At 43.4% G+C, this 14,866-nt stretch overlaps 1 protein-coding gene across 13 annotated transcripts in view; it reads left to right on the forward strand.

Moving 5' to 3' along the window:
- ZMYM3 (zinc finger MYM-type containing 3) overlaps positions 1–14,866 on the forward strand; it is a 677,821-nt gene that overhangs the window by 59,441 nt on the left and 603,514 nt on the right. For all 13 annotated transcript variants that reach the window (XM_033945153.1, XM_033945158.1, XM_033945160.1 and 10 more), the window contains exon 2: positions 4,383–5,192. In XM_033945153.1, coding sequence (XP_033801044.1) covers positions 4,383–5,192 — 810 coding nt within the window. The remainder of the gene's footprint in view (positions 1–4,382; positions 5,193–14,866) is intronic.

The following is a 14,866-nucleotide window of genomic DNA, read 5'->3' on the forward strand; positions in this document are numbered from 1 at the left end:
TTCAGGTTATTGTTCCCAACGTGCATCACTTTGCATTTGTCCACATTAAATTTCATCTGCCACATGAACGCCCAGTCTTCCAATTTCCTAAGGTCCACCTGCAATTGTTCACAATCCGAATGTGTTTAAAACAACTTTGAACAGTTTAATTTCATCTGCAAATTTAATCATCTCACTCGTCGTTCCAATTTCCAGATCATTTATAAATAAGTTAAATAGCACCAGTCCCTGCGACACTGGGGGACACTATTGAGAATCCTGCCATATATAAAGCCGGGGTGATCATTCTGTTTAGGAAAGGTTTAGATGTGGAAAAGCATTCTGAGTACAAGGGTACACAAGGTAGATTTATTATCGCTCGTATCTCCATGAACAAACAGGAGCTGATACTGGTAAATGTGTATGCTCTGAAGAAGTATGATAAAGCTTTTTTCAGAGATCTTATAAGGCGTACATATTTGCCTGCGAATGTGCCAATTGTCATGGGAGGGGATTTCAACACAGTCTTTGACCCACTGCTGGGCAAATCCTCTTAACACTGGAGTTACACCCATTGACTTTTCAAGAGGCATCCCTCTGATTTGTCATTCCTTAGACCTACTGGATTCTTGGAGGCAGGCTAAGCGATGTGCACATTCTTTAAATCATCAGTTACCTTCGCCAGCTAAACAAATAATAATTTAAGAAACTATCTGCAAAGGTTTATTTCTAAGAAAATATTTTAACTGGACTGGATCCAGAAACACTTATTTGTCATTTGCAAATGAAATAAGGCATTTACAAGGGAATTTTAAGAAGGTCGCGCCCACCACTAAGGCTTTAGGCCTGAGCAATAGAAACTGCTTCCTCTTTATCTGAGTCTGCTTAGAAACATCAGGAAATATTAACACTCGGCCACAAAACAGAGCTTGTTTCTTAGTAAAGTACAACTTCAAAATAACCTGTTTCTCTAGTTCTTTTTTGAAAGCTACCAAGAGTTTTGTAATTGTGTCCGCGGTTCTGTGGCCAAAGGGGTGTGGCCAAAGAGGCAGGACACGCCCCCTTTTGGGCAGTTAGTCTTTTTTGGACAATACGACGTTGGCCTATGTCAACAGGCAAGGAGGCACCAGAAGCGTACCGTTGAGCCTAGAAGCTCAACTCTTTTCATGGGCAGAAGCTCATTTGCAGGGTTTCTTGGCCATGTACATAGCAGGAGTGGAAAATGTGCAGGCTGACTTTCTAAGTTGGCAGATGCTCAACCCGGGGGAATGGTCTCTTGTACCCCTAGGCATTCAACGCCATAGTTGGTGTTAGGGGCCTTGGCAGCAAACACAAAGATGACTCACTTTTACAGCCGAAGATATGAGCCTAGAAGCGAATGGTTGGACACAATAGCTGAATTGTGGCTGAAGAAAGAGCTCTTATATATGTTTTCCCCGTGTCCTATGCTTGGTCAAGTCATTTGTAGGATTGTGAGTCATTCGGGATTGGTAGTCTTAGTGGCACCTGATTGCAGACCTAGTCCATCTTCAAAGGAATGAAGGCCTTAAACTAGCGGTCCAAGTGGACCTTCTCATACAAGGATTTGTCCCTATTGAGAATCTGGAATACTTTAGGCTTATGGCAGTGGGTAGAAGTTAATATGTTAATTGTGTAGTTTCAAGGAATAAAAGACTCTTGGTCTTGAAAACCTAATCTATTATTTATTTTTTACATTATTTAAATTTTTTTAAATAAATTAAAACTAAATTAATTGTGTGCAAAAATATCAAGTGAAAACATCACTAAATTTTAAATCATACATACACATAGTCATCATGTTCCAAAAAGCACTTAACTTTGGGCTTCTTTTATGAAGGTGTGCTAAGATTAGCGCATGCTAGCCAAAAATCTACCACCTGCTCAAAAGGAGGCGGTAGCAGCAATTTAGCATGCGCTATTCTGCGCGTTAAGGCCCTAACGCGGCTTTGTAAAAGGAGCCCTTTATTTTGGAATGATGCAAAGAAACCCAAAGGAGTCCTTATAAAGATCAGCTGTGTAGTCCTTCAAGCAATCTGTTGATCCGATCCTTTTGGGCCAATTCAGTCCTTTGATCAATTGATTTATCCAATCTTTTTTTGGATAAATCCAGTCTTTAAAGTTTAATTCTTGATCCGATCTTTCAAAATATCTTTATAATCCAAACTTTAAAGTCAGTCCTTACTAAAAAAGATTGGATTAATCAATTGATCAAAGGACTGAATTGGCCCAAAAGGATCGGATCAACAGATTGCTTGAAGGACTACACAGCTGATCTTTATAAGGACTCCTTTGGATTTCTTTGCATCATTCCAAAATAAAGTTAAGTGCCTTTTGGACTATGATGAATATATAGATGTATGTTTTAAAATTTTAGTGGTGCTTTCACTTGATATTTTTGCACACAATGAATTTAGTTAATTTATTTAAAAAATTTAAATAATAGGTTTTCAAGACCAAGAGTCTTTTATTCCTTGAAACTAAACTATTAACATATTAACTTTCTTTATTTGAGTGACATTACACATTTGTGAGGTTTTTTTTTTTTTTTTTCCTCTTTTTTTGACACTCTTGAGTGGGTGGCCCTGACAAGCAAGAATTATTCGGAGTTTGCTCAGAGCTAAGAATCTGCGAATGGTAGTTGCCTATTCTAAGGCCTGGAAGTCTTTTCAGGTCCGGTGCACTGTGGAAGACGTAGAACTCTTTTGAGCTCCAATTTTGGAAGACCTGGACTTTTTGCAAGAGGGATTTCAGAAAGGTCTGTTGGTTGGATCTCTGAAAGTGTAGATAGCAGGCCTTTTCCTTTTTCCAAGTGTGAGAGAACAGAGGCTCCTTGACCTCTCGCTCAGATGTCGCCTGGTTCATTAAAGGGACTCTTCGGTTGTGCTCTCTGGTGTGTGTCCCCTTTCCCTTCCTTGAATCTTAACACTGTATTATTGCAGGGTCTCGGTGGATCTCCATATGAGCACTTTCGGGAGGCTTCCCTTCTGGATTTTATGGTCAAAACAGTGTTTTGGTGGCATTTGTCGGCAAGACAAGTCTCAACGTTGCAAGCTTTTTCCTGCAGGGAGTCATTCCTCAAAATTACAGAAGCAGGGCTCTCCTTTCACACGGTTCTGTCCTTAACGAAAATTGTCTCAGCCTTCCATGTTAATCTGTGGAATACTGTGTGCAATTCTGGAGGCTGCATTATCGCAAGGATGTGCTGAGACTGGAATCGGTTCAGAGAATGGCCACCCGGATGGTCTTAAGGATGATCTTTCTTGTAGATGTGTCTTATGGTCCTGAAGTTCCATGCTGTACATGGGCTTCATCTGTCTTCTGCCTCGGAATCAGTTTGGAAAGGGGAACACTTGAGAGTGTATAGTCTGCTTCAAGTCACAACTGGATAGCGGGATATGTGAGTAGCTACAAGCTTATATAAAGTTAGTGCTGGTTGCACAAGTTTTTAAAAATCTGTTTTAAAGTTATAATGTTTATTGGTATTGTTAAGAACATAAGAATTGCTGCTGCTGATTGAGACCAGTGGTCCATCGTGCCCAGCAGTCCGCTCATGTGGCAGCCCTTAGGTCAAAGACCAGTGCCCAGGCAGAGCAGAGCAGAATAGAATTGTTCTGTCAGGGATTCATCCCCTTTTCCCTCCTTTGGGTTGTATCTTTCATTACAGTGTTATTTGATTGCTTTTGTACAAACTGAGGAGGCAGGAGCAGCTCCCTGGGAAAGAGGTGGAGTTGAAAAGATGATTGACATCCTTCTGCAAGCAATTTGTGGGTTCAGATGCAAAACCCTACGGTTTAGGACCACTAGATATATCTAAAGAAAGAAGATTGAGGTAAAAACCTAATCTTTCTATTTCAGGAGTTAGATTTTTAATTTGTAAAGGGTGAGAATTACTACTGGGTTTGGGTTCTGTGGAAACACTTCACAATACACAATGAGCAAAGCTTTTTCAGAGAGAAATAAAAGGGGGATTGGGACTTGTATATACTGCCTTTTTGTAGTTACACATCCACACTCAAACCGGTTTATATATAAACAGGTACTTATTTGTTCTTGGGACAATGGAGGATTAGGTGACTTGCCCAGGATCACAAGGAGCAACCCTGGGATTCGTTTCCACAAACTCTAGGGTCTAGAAGCTATTTTAGAGTTCTCTTTGACATACTAAGGCATAAGGTAAAGTTGATCTGATGTCATCTTTTATCTATTAAATTTAAATTTTTAAATTTGTGTTGTCATGCCAGTAGTTTATATAGACATTAGACTGGATGTGACATGATAGAGAGGTCTTACTAGCTAAACATGCTCATATGCATTTCTTCTCATTTAAGGTCAATGTATAAGTTAACGAAGTCTTGTATCTTTTGTTTTACCTCTTGATGTAGCGTCTTCCTCAATGGATTCCACTGAGTTCTTTGACCCTCTTGCCCTCACTGACAAGCCTCTAAGTGGTAACCTTCCCTCAGACATGCAGTTTGGTGAAGACCTTTTGGGTTCTCGTGCAACTTCTCCAACGCTTGCCCAGCCTCTAGAATCTGGAATGATGGAACAGCCAAAGCATCCGGTTGCAGATTCTGCACTGACAGTCTTAGGAAAACCAAATGTGCTGGACATTCTTGAGAAACCCAAAGTTAGGGATGTTGTAGAAACAAAGTGCAGTCTACTGACTCTAGATAAGTCAGAAAGTTTGGGGATTCAGTATAAGGCACGCTCTTCTAAAGTCTCAGATAATCAGAATGGCAGCTGCGTGACTGTTTCTCCGCATAGAGAAGACATGGGAGATGCAGTTTGTACAGAAGGGGTGACCAGGATGAAAACAGACCCTGAATGTGGCCAACAATATCAGGATGGCACCCCTTCTATTGCTCATTCAGAGATCAAGGACAGCAGCCCTCTGCCAGATGAGGTGGCCCTGGCACCTTCAGGAAAGCCAGCAGATCCACCACAGCCAAGTCTGACTACAGAAAGGAAAACCAGATTGAGGACTTCATTAGGAACACTCTCTTCTACCGTCAGGGGAAAACAATCAACAGTCCAGCTGAAGGACAAAGTGGCAGAGAATGATGTTAGTCCAGCACCACACCTGGAGCAAAGCACACATATTAAAGCTGAACAATTGGATAATGGAGAGGTGGTTCCCCAAAATGAAACAACTATGCCTAAATTGAGAGATTTATCAGGAAAATCATGTGCAGGTGAGTGTATTAACCTTATTCTGATCTCACTTTATATTTTACCTTCTGTGATCTTATCCATCTTTTTTTCTCTGCCTGGCTGTTATACCTTTCCTTAAGACAGACTGGGTACTGCCCATCTTGGCTCATCACCAAAATGGGCATACAAATTTTCCCTCCTGATGTGACTGAAATGAAAAGAAATTGCTTAGCAGAACTATTCAGAGGTATGTAGTATAGAATAGGCCATGTAGTCTTTATCTGCCATCATTTTCTCTGTTTCTAAACTTTGATTCTAGTCTGCCCCATCCATATTGCTTATTAATATCTACTTTCCTGTCCTCTTCAGATATCTTCAATGTTGTCCCATGCTTTCTTGAATTCTCCTTCTCTGCTGGAAGGTTGTTCAATAAAGCAGTATTTTCTTAAATTACTCTTGAGTCTATCCCCTTTCACCTTCATCCTACATCCCCTTTTGTTGAGGGGCCCAATTCTTCTGCATTTATACCAGAGATATTCAAGTGAGTCTATTGTATCTTACATAGTAACATGGTACCATGGAGGTAAATTTTCGAAAGGATGCCCAAATCAGAATAGGGATGTCAACATCAAAACAATGTAAATTGGCATCTCGCATGCATTTTCAAATAGGAAATACTTTGAGATTTGTGCGTAATTTTTCCTGGAAATGTCCAGTTTTCTTCTGTTGTAATCTGTCTAGAACTGCAAGGTACAGGCGGAATAGAAGTCACTAATGTAATGTAATAGAGGCATCCAGCATGAACAGCCATTTTACAAACTGGAACATCTAAATTATGAACGGGGACAGAAAGGAACATGGTCATCTATATATCAGCTGATTAGAAAATGGTCACATGTCCAGGCAGAATGGAGGGGCAGGCAGCCTAGCAGTTAGTGCACTGGACTTTGAACCAAGGGACTCGGGTTCCAGTCCCACTTTAACTCTTAATTTGTAATTGTAAGTTTTCCAAAACAGAAAAATATCTATTGTATCTGAATAGCCTTCAGGCTTGCATATGATTTACATATTTAGATATAGAAGGTATTTTTCTGCTCCTGGAAGGCTCACAATTAGAAAATAAGAGTTAATGTGGGATTTGAACCTGGCTCCCTTGGGTTTCCACTCCACTGCACTAACCACTAAGTTGCTTTTCAGATTTGGTCTAGTCAGGATGTCTCTAGTACCTGAAGCTGTCAGCTTGGTTTCATTTTCAGTGAAGAGGTTGGGGGACAGCAACCACTAGGAGATTAAGGAGATATCTTGCCCTAATCCCTCCAGAGGCCAGCTGCTCAGTTGGAGCACCTTTCTGTACCCTAAATTTGATTGAAACAGGTCCAACTAACGATGTCTTTTTAGACTTGGATGTTTCCTTCCCTTAGGTAGTTGGATTGGATTTATTGCGTTTTGATATACCGCTTGAACATAGGTATTAAGCGGTTTACAGTACTAAATTATAGGCATTGAGCTTATCTCTGTCCCGAATGGGTTCACAATCTAATATTACAGAGATAAGAGGGAGGAAAAGAAGTACTCCATGGAAAGTAAAGAACATTGAAGACAAAAAGAAAAAGCCCTCAAGATCCAAGAAAATGAGTATTATAGTTGCTGTGGGATGTCCTGATTCTTTGAGGACAAGCAGGAATTTTTTTTTTTTTAATTGAAATATTTTCAACTACAAAATAAGAAAATAAGTATTGTAATTTAGAAATTTGAAAACAATACAAAGGCAATAATTATATTCACATTATCACAAACAAGTCCACATCAAGAACGGAAGATGAGAGCACTGCTGTTTCAAACAAATTCAAAATTTGAAACTAATCTTGCTGATTTGGAAAAATTATATTAAACCCATATTATATCCTTTAGGCTTCAGTATTGGAGCCTCTCATTTAGAAGAAAGAAATAAAACTTTCCAAGTGTAATGGAGCAAAAATGTATCCCCAGACTTCTTTTTTTTTTTTTTTTTTTTTTTCTGTTCAATATTTTTTATTGATTTTTTTGAAAAAATATAAGAAACAGTTCAAGTACAGGGTATCAAAAAATAAAACAAAACATTTAGTATAACAAATATTCAGTTATATTGTGCAATGTAGAATTGAATCGTTTTAAAAGATCTAAAGTACTAGGACTGTTCATGAAAAGATAATAAAAGAAAAGATAAGAGGAAAGAGAAATTGAAAGAAGAAAGAAAAAGAATAAAATGAGGAAAAAGATGAAGGTAAAGAAAAAGAAGAAGAAGAAGAGAGGAGTGTCTATGAAATAGATTGAACATATGAGTCTAGGAATTTCCAGGGTGATTTACATTGTGTCAAACTTTTGGAAAGTCGAATTATATTTTTCTTTTCATAAGCATATGATTCAAATTTATGATACATGCTCAAAGAATTCCACCAAAAGGTATAGTTTAGTAATGAAGAGGACTTCCAATTTTTCAATATGTGCATAAGGGCAGTCACAAACATTGCATCAATGAGTTTAGGAGGACAGTTAGACTGTGTAAAACAAGGGTGTTGAGATATTGCGGCTTCTATTTCAGATACAGTAATGGGAGAGTCCAGTTTCAATTTCACAGAGTCCGATAAGGTCGGATGAACCAAAGAAGCAAGAAAAGAGTCTATCCCCGATTCTGAAGCAGAAAAATCAGATTTATATAAAGTAGTATAGAAGTTTTCAAATTGAGAAGAGATCAGAGACCGGGTTTTAACCATCTGCCCCAATGGGTTTTGAATGGCTGTGATATGTAGGCGTTTGGATTTAGTTTTAAGATATCTAGCCAAAGGGCGTCCCATAAGGTTGTCTCCCATATAATGTCCAGAGGTTGAGATAAAAATATCCCGTCTAGCAGTACTGGAAACTAAAGTGTTAAATTCGTATTTAAGATTTTGTATACGTTGAAAAATAGATGGATCATGTAAGTGGGTAGACATATGTTGTAGTTCTAACTCTTTGATAGAAGATTCTAAGTCTTTCTCTTTTTTCATGGATTGTTTCTTTTTCCAAGAGGCGAGGTTGATAAGTTCACCCCTAAGGGAGACTTTATAAGCCTCCCAGACAATCTAATCTTTGATTTTCTTGTTTATACCGATTCGTCCCAACAGGAGGGCTTGATTCGTTTAACAAAATATTAATAAAACTAGTGTTTAAGCCTGTAACATTAACGGGTGCTAGAAAGTGGCCCCCCTTCTGTCTCCCCTCCCAAGCAAAGCTGTCTGCCTCCCAGCACACCCCTCCCCCAAAGCAGCCCCCTTTCCCTCTCCCCCTCCAATTCCTCCCTGACTGTCTCTCCATGGCCCCCCATTCTGTCTCCCCCCCCAAGCAAAGCTATCTACCTCCCAGCACACCCCTCCCCCAAAGCAGACCCCTTTCCCTCTGCCCCTCCAGTTCCTCCCTGACTGTCTTTCCGTGGGCCCCCTTCTGTCTCCCCCCCAAGCAAAGCTGTCTGTCTCCCAGCACACCCCTCCCCCATAACAGGCTGCTTTCCCTCTTCCCCTCCAGTTCCTCCCTGACTGTCTCTCCATGGCCCCCCTTCTGTCTTCCCCCCCCTAAGCAAAAAGCCTCCCAGCACACCCCTCCCCCTGAAGCAGCCCCGTTTCCCTCTACCCCTCCAATTCCTCCCTGACTGTGTCTGCATTGCCCCCCTTCTGTCTCCCCTCCCAAGCAAAGCTGTCTGCCTCCCAACACACCCCTCCCCCAAAGCAGCCCCCTTTCCCTCTCCCCCTCCAATTCCTCCCTGACTGTCTCTCCGTGGCCCCCCATTCTGTCTCCCCCCCCAAGCAAAGCTATCTACCTCCCAGCACACCCCTCCCCCAAAGCAGGCCGCTTTCCCTCTCCCCCTCCAGTTCCTCCCTGACTGTCTCTCCGTGGCCCCCCTTCTGTCTTCCCCCCCTAAGCAAAGCTGTCTGCCTCCAAACACACCCCTACCCCAAAGCAGCCCCCTTTCCCTCTCCCCCTCCAATTCCTCCCTGTCTCTCCGTGGCCCCCCTTCTGTCTTCCCCCCCCTAAGCAAAACGATCTGCCTCCCAGCACACCCCTCCCCCCGAAGCAGCCCCCTTTCCCCTCCTGTGAGAATTTTTACCTGCATGGGCCATCTGAAGCACCCTCCAGCCATTCCTCTGAGCTGAAACTCCTTCATGCGCCTCCCGCCTACACACTGTTGAAGATGCGCGCCATCCCCGCGGTCTGGCCAGCTCCCCTAGTCCCTTGCCGCCACCACCCCCTTCCCTTCCCGCAGTAGACAAACCTCCTGGCTCCAGCAGCGGCCGCAGCACTGTAAACACAGCTGCTTCGCAGCCTCTACTGCCCTGATTTGCTCTTCTGTGTCCCTAATGACATCATCAGAGACGCGGCAGAGCAAATCAGGGCAGTAGAGGCTGCGAAGCAGCGTGTTTACAGTGCTGTGGCCGCTGCTGGAGCCAGGAGGTTTGTCGACCGCGGGAAGGGGGTGGCGGCGGCGACGGCAAGGGACTAAGGGAGCCGGCCACACTGCGAGAAGAGAAAGTCGGATGGGAGGGTCAGACTGTGGTGGGAGGCTGAACAGGGATTCGGTTGTGGGGGGGGGGTGAAGACGACGAAGACAAACTGAAAAGAACCCTAGGCGCGCATGCGCACTCCTGCGGCCACAGACCTACATCTCACAGATCAGGGAAAGTGGAAGCACGCAAGTAGGAGTGCGCATGCGTGGCTAGCGTTTTATTATATAGGATTATACAGGAGATTAGAACAGAAACTATGGGCTCCTTTTACGAAGCCGTGTTAGCGGCTTTATCGCACGTACCTTTTTAGCGTGCGCAAACCCCTGCACTAGCCAAAAAACTACTGCCTGCTCAAGAGGAGGCGGTAGCGGCTAGTTCAGCCGGCAAATTAGTGCGCGCTATTACGCACATTAAACCGCTAACGCGGCTTTGTAAAAGGAGCCCTATATCTTTTAGGCCAGAATTTTATCTTTTATGATTGATTATTTGAAAAAGAAGGATTGTTAGTAAATTTCTGAAATAAATGTCTTCAATACTTTACAAAAAGTGGTTAGATGAGAGAGATTTCTAATTATAGAAGGAAGGTCATTCCAAACTTTTATGAATAAAAAAGAAATTGGCCAAAATTTTTATTCCTTTAACAGTAGGAAAGCCAAGTTTATATTTCTGAGAGCTCCTAGAATTAGAGATTTCTTGTGAATTAAATGAGACTAACCAAAGAAAAAAAATATCATATAGGATTTTGAAAATTACAGTTGCACATTTAAATTGGATCCTCCTGGAAACAGGAAGCCAGTGAAGGGATCTCAGTAAAGGTGTGACATGATCATATTTATGTTTACAGTATATCAGTTTAACTGCCCTATTCTGGATAAGTTGTAGCCTCCTCAAATTACATTTACTTAAACAAGCATAAAGCGAGTTGCTATAGGCCAAAACTGCAAAATGTTGCTGAAAAAAAAAGATGACGTACGCTTCTAAGCATTTACAGAGAAATTTCAAAAAAGACCCTCCCATAGGCAAAATTGTAAGTTTCAGTTGAAGAAAGGCCTTACCACGTCTGGGAACATAAGTATAGAATGACCACAAAAAGGTACACTTTTCTTAGGCAAATATGACTTCAAAATCTGAATCTTTTGTTCAACTGAGCCTAAGGACAATAAAGTGGCTCTTTTTACTACTATGTCCTGAGATCATTCAAGAAACTTAGAAAGATCCAGGCTATTTGGAGACTCAGGTGATTTGAGGTAGAGAATGACAAAGTAGCTGTTACCTGCGGCTAACCGTGGGTACCTTCAACGGGGAGAGAAAAATAATGGTCGCCGCAGGGACAATGCCATTTACCCCTCCTTGGAGTGGTGAATGATCTTTTCTTCGCAGTGAAGTAAGGGAACATGCGCGGTCACCGATTGCGTGGTCCAGCCGCCTCCTGCCCGATCGCCACTGTCTGGCCATCTCCCTCCCCCTCACCTTATGTGGCGAATTTCATTTTTCTTCTCCCAGGGGCATGCTTTCCACAAGTCACGCGCAGCTGCTTGAGTTGAATCTTCTCTGACGCAACTTCCAGTTTCCGATTGCGTGACTTGTGGAAAGCGTGCTGCTGGGAGAAGAAAAATGAAATTCGCAACATAAGGTGAGGGGAAGGAAGGGAGCGCCAAGGTAAAGAAATAAAACCCGAACCTGCCGGATCATACTATCCTCTCCTTGCTTCCCACCCAGGCTGGCCCTGCACTGGAGCGCCCCTGGGGTGGGTTCAATACCACTGCTGTCCGCCTTCACTTTGCCATCTAATTGCAAAAGCCACACTACACCGAAAAGGCAGGGAGAGCACGGCCCGGATCGGGTTTGGAAGAAGACATTCTGATTGTTCTGAAGGGAAAAATGGTTCCATTTACTCAAGATTTTAGAAAAGCCCAACAGAGAATGCCGGAGGGAGGGGGCTGCTGGACCGTGCGATCCATGACCGTGCGTGTTCCCTCACAGTAGGAAGGAGGGAGTGAAAGGGAAAGAGATGCTGGGCCAAGGGGATGAAGTAAGAGGGAGACAAATATTGAACCCACAGCAGGAAAGAAAAAGGGGAGAAGGACAAGCAGGTGAGCCAGATGCTGGAAGTGGGGGGAGAAAGAGGGAAAGAAGCTAGATGGGGTTGGAGAGGAGAGACACACATTGGTGTAGAAAAGGACAAGATGGGAAATCTGGACATAGGAAGGTAACGGAAACAGAGGGGAAATTATGTGCATGGGGGCTTAAGGAAAGAGACATAAAGGGGAGATACATGGGGATGGTATATGGACATGGGGGGGGCAATGCCAAACACAGGAGGGAGTATATAGATACAGAGGGGAGATATTAGAAATGGGGAAAATAGGAACACAGAAGAGAGATGGTTTGTGCGGATGGGATCAGATGGTTTGCGAGGGCAGGGACGGGGACTGAGTTCACGGAGGCGGGGACAATTTTTTTCCCTGTGTCATTCTTTAATTTGAGGAAATTGTATTCCCCTTATGGAGCCTACTAGAGAATGACATGGGGAAAAAATTTGTCCCCGTCCCCACCCTATCCCCGCGACCACTGTCCCCGTCCTATTCCCGTGATCATTGTCACCGCCCTGTCCCCATGACCACTGTCCCCACGACTACTATCCCCGCAGCATCCATACAAGCCTCAGTACTACAATATTTAGCTTATTCCTTCCTTATAAATCAAAGTTCTGGCTGCTGAACTAGAGAAAGAGATGTTCAGCTGGCAGGGCTTTGTTTATAAATTTTTATCAACACTACTAACATATACTACTTTAGCAAAAAAATAAATAAATAAAATATAATTTTTTTATTTCAGGACAAGCAGGCAGGTATTCTCACATATGGGTGACGTCATCAACGGAGCCCGGATGCGGACGCCTCACAAGCAGAGTTGCTTGAAGAAACTCAAAGTTTTGAGTCTCCTGCACCGCGCATGCACGAGTGCCTTCCCGCCCAGCGTAGGGTGCTTCTCCTCAGGTCTCAGTTTTTTGCGAAGCCAAGAAGTCTGTCTTTGACTCTCTGCGTTAACTTTGTTATTTGTGCCTTCTCTGAACCGCGGTTTGTTATTTTTTTCTTCACGAATCGCTGTTCTTATTTTCTTTCTTTTATTTTCAGTTAAAAAAAAAATATTTTTTCCTCTTCCGTCCATTGGCCTGAGGGCTTCGATCTCACAGTGGCTATTTCACTTCTATATCCTGGACTGTCACGGACTTCAAGAATTGTAACAAGTGTCAGCGCTCGATCTCTCTTACGGACCCACATCGTCGCTGTCTCAAGTGCCTTGGGCCTAAACATCATCCTAGATCGTCCCTGTGCTGTCAAACACTTTAGCCTTGAGCTTTCAATCGTCGTTGTATTTTGGTGGACGAGCTCTTCGAGATGGAATCTTCTACTGATTCCTCGACTTCGAAGACGACCTCGGCCTCCACTCCTGCCGAGGTTCCTCCTGCTTCTACTGCTTCCACCTCGAGCCTCATCAAACCTTCGTCATTTTCAGCGGCTCATTCTTTGACGACATCTGCTGTATCTTCCCCTGTTTCCTCAGGTCAGATAGCTCAGCAGTCAGTTCCAGTGGTAGTGATTAAAGTGCCTAAGACTTCCAAGTCGAAGCACACTCACACTACCTCGAAGGAACCTCCAGCCAAGACAGGTGGTCCGGTTTCAGACGTGGATTCATCCTTGCCGGCTTCTTTCCAGACCATGTTGGAGAAGCAGTTCATTCAGTTCCTTACTAATATGGGACCGAAGCTTCTTCCTCTTATCCAGCCTGGGCATTCATCAGTCTCCCGCGAGGTCGAGCCGCTCTCATTGCCTCAGGCTGACCTTCCACACTCTTTGCAGGGAGCAGAGTCTCTGCGAGTGTCTGGTCTGGCATCAGTGCACGTGCAGCAAGCAGCAGATTCTTTGCAAGTGCCTCGGAAGGAATCCTTGCACTCTATACAAGGAGCAGAGTCTTTGGGAGTGCATCGAGGTTCCTCCACTAAGCCTCGATCTACAGCCTCCAGTCCCATACATTCGTTGATGCCATTGGCTGCTTCCATCTCTGAGGCGAAGTCTCCTCGATCTTCGAGATCTGCTTCCAGGCATAGTTCTCATCGCCAATCGAGGCCTTCTTCGAGGCATCCTTCTAGGCATAGTTCTTCTAAAGAAAGACCTTCTTCCACTAAGCCTCGATCTACTCCAACCTCGACTAGACCACTGACTCCTCGTTCGAGGTCTCCAATGCTGGACCTTGAGGATGTCCCGGTTTCAATTGCCTCGTCCAAGTAACCATATTCCTTTGATTCCTTTTTTCCTGCCGAAGCTTCATCGACCCAGGCTGCCTCTGGTCCTTCTCGAGGCAAATCATTGGCAGATCAGCTATCTTTCTCATCCTTTCTTCGTCAGATGACTGTGGACTTGGACCTTCAATTAGATACTGGCTCCAAATACTCTAAGGAGTATCTCAAAGTTATGCATCTTCCTCAACCTCCTGAAGAGTCTCTTAAGCTTCCACTTCATAAGCTTTTGAATCAGACTTTTGGTCGATGCATGGAAACACCTTTTTCCATACCAGCTGTTCCAGGAAAATTGGACTCTAGGTATAAGACTGTGCATCGCAAAGGGTTTTGACAACTCCCAGTTAACTCATCAATCCCTGCTTGTCGAGTCCTCCTTAAAGAGGTCCCATCCTTCCAAGGTTTATGGTACCGTTCCTCCTGGAAGGAAGGGAAAACTATGGACAAATTCGGAATTCACATCTTTCAAAATGCTATGATGTCCTCTAAAGTCCTCAATTATAATTTTCAATTCATCACTTATTTTGAATTCCTTATTTCTCTATTGCCAAAGTTTTTGACTTATCTGGATACTCAAAAGCATTTTGAATTTCAAGAAGTCCTGGCTTCTTTATCCCAACTCAGATTGCATCTCTTGCAGTCATCTTACGATGCCTTTGAGTTGTCTGCCCAGGCAGCTGCTTGTTCTGTTGCTATGCGTCGTCTTGCTTGGCTTCGTACCATTGACATGGACCCTAATCTTCAAGACTGCTTGGCTAATATCCCTTGTGACGGCAATGACCTCTTCGATGAATCCATTGAGGCAGCCACCAAGAAATTGTCTGACCATGAGAAATCCTTTGCTTCTATTGTCAGACCCAAGCCGAAGCCAGCTCCTGCAAAACCTGCACGCCCTGCT

This window comes from Geotrypetes seraphini, chromosome 5 (assembly GCF_902459505.1).
Source record: "Geotrypetes seraphini chromosome 5, aGeoSer1.1, whole genome shotgun sequence".
NCBI lineage: Eukaryota > Metazoa > Chordata > Amphibia > Gymnophiona > Dermophiidae > Geotrypetes > Geotrypetes seraphini.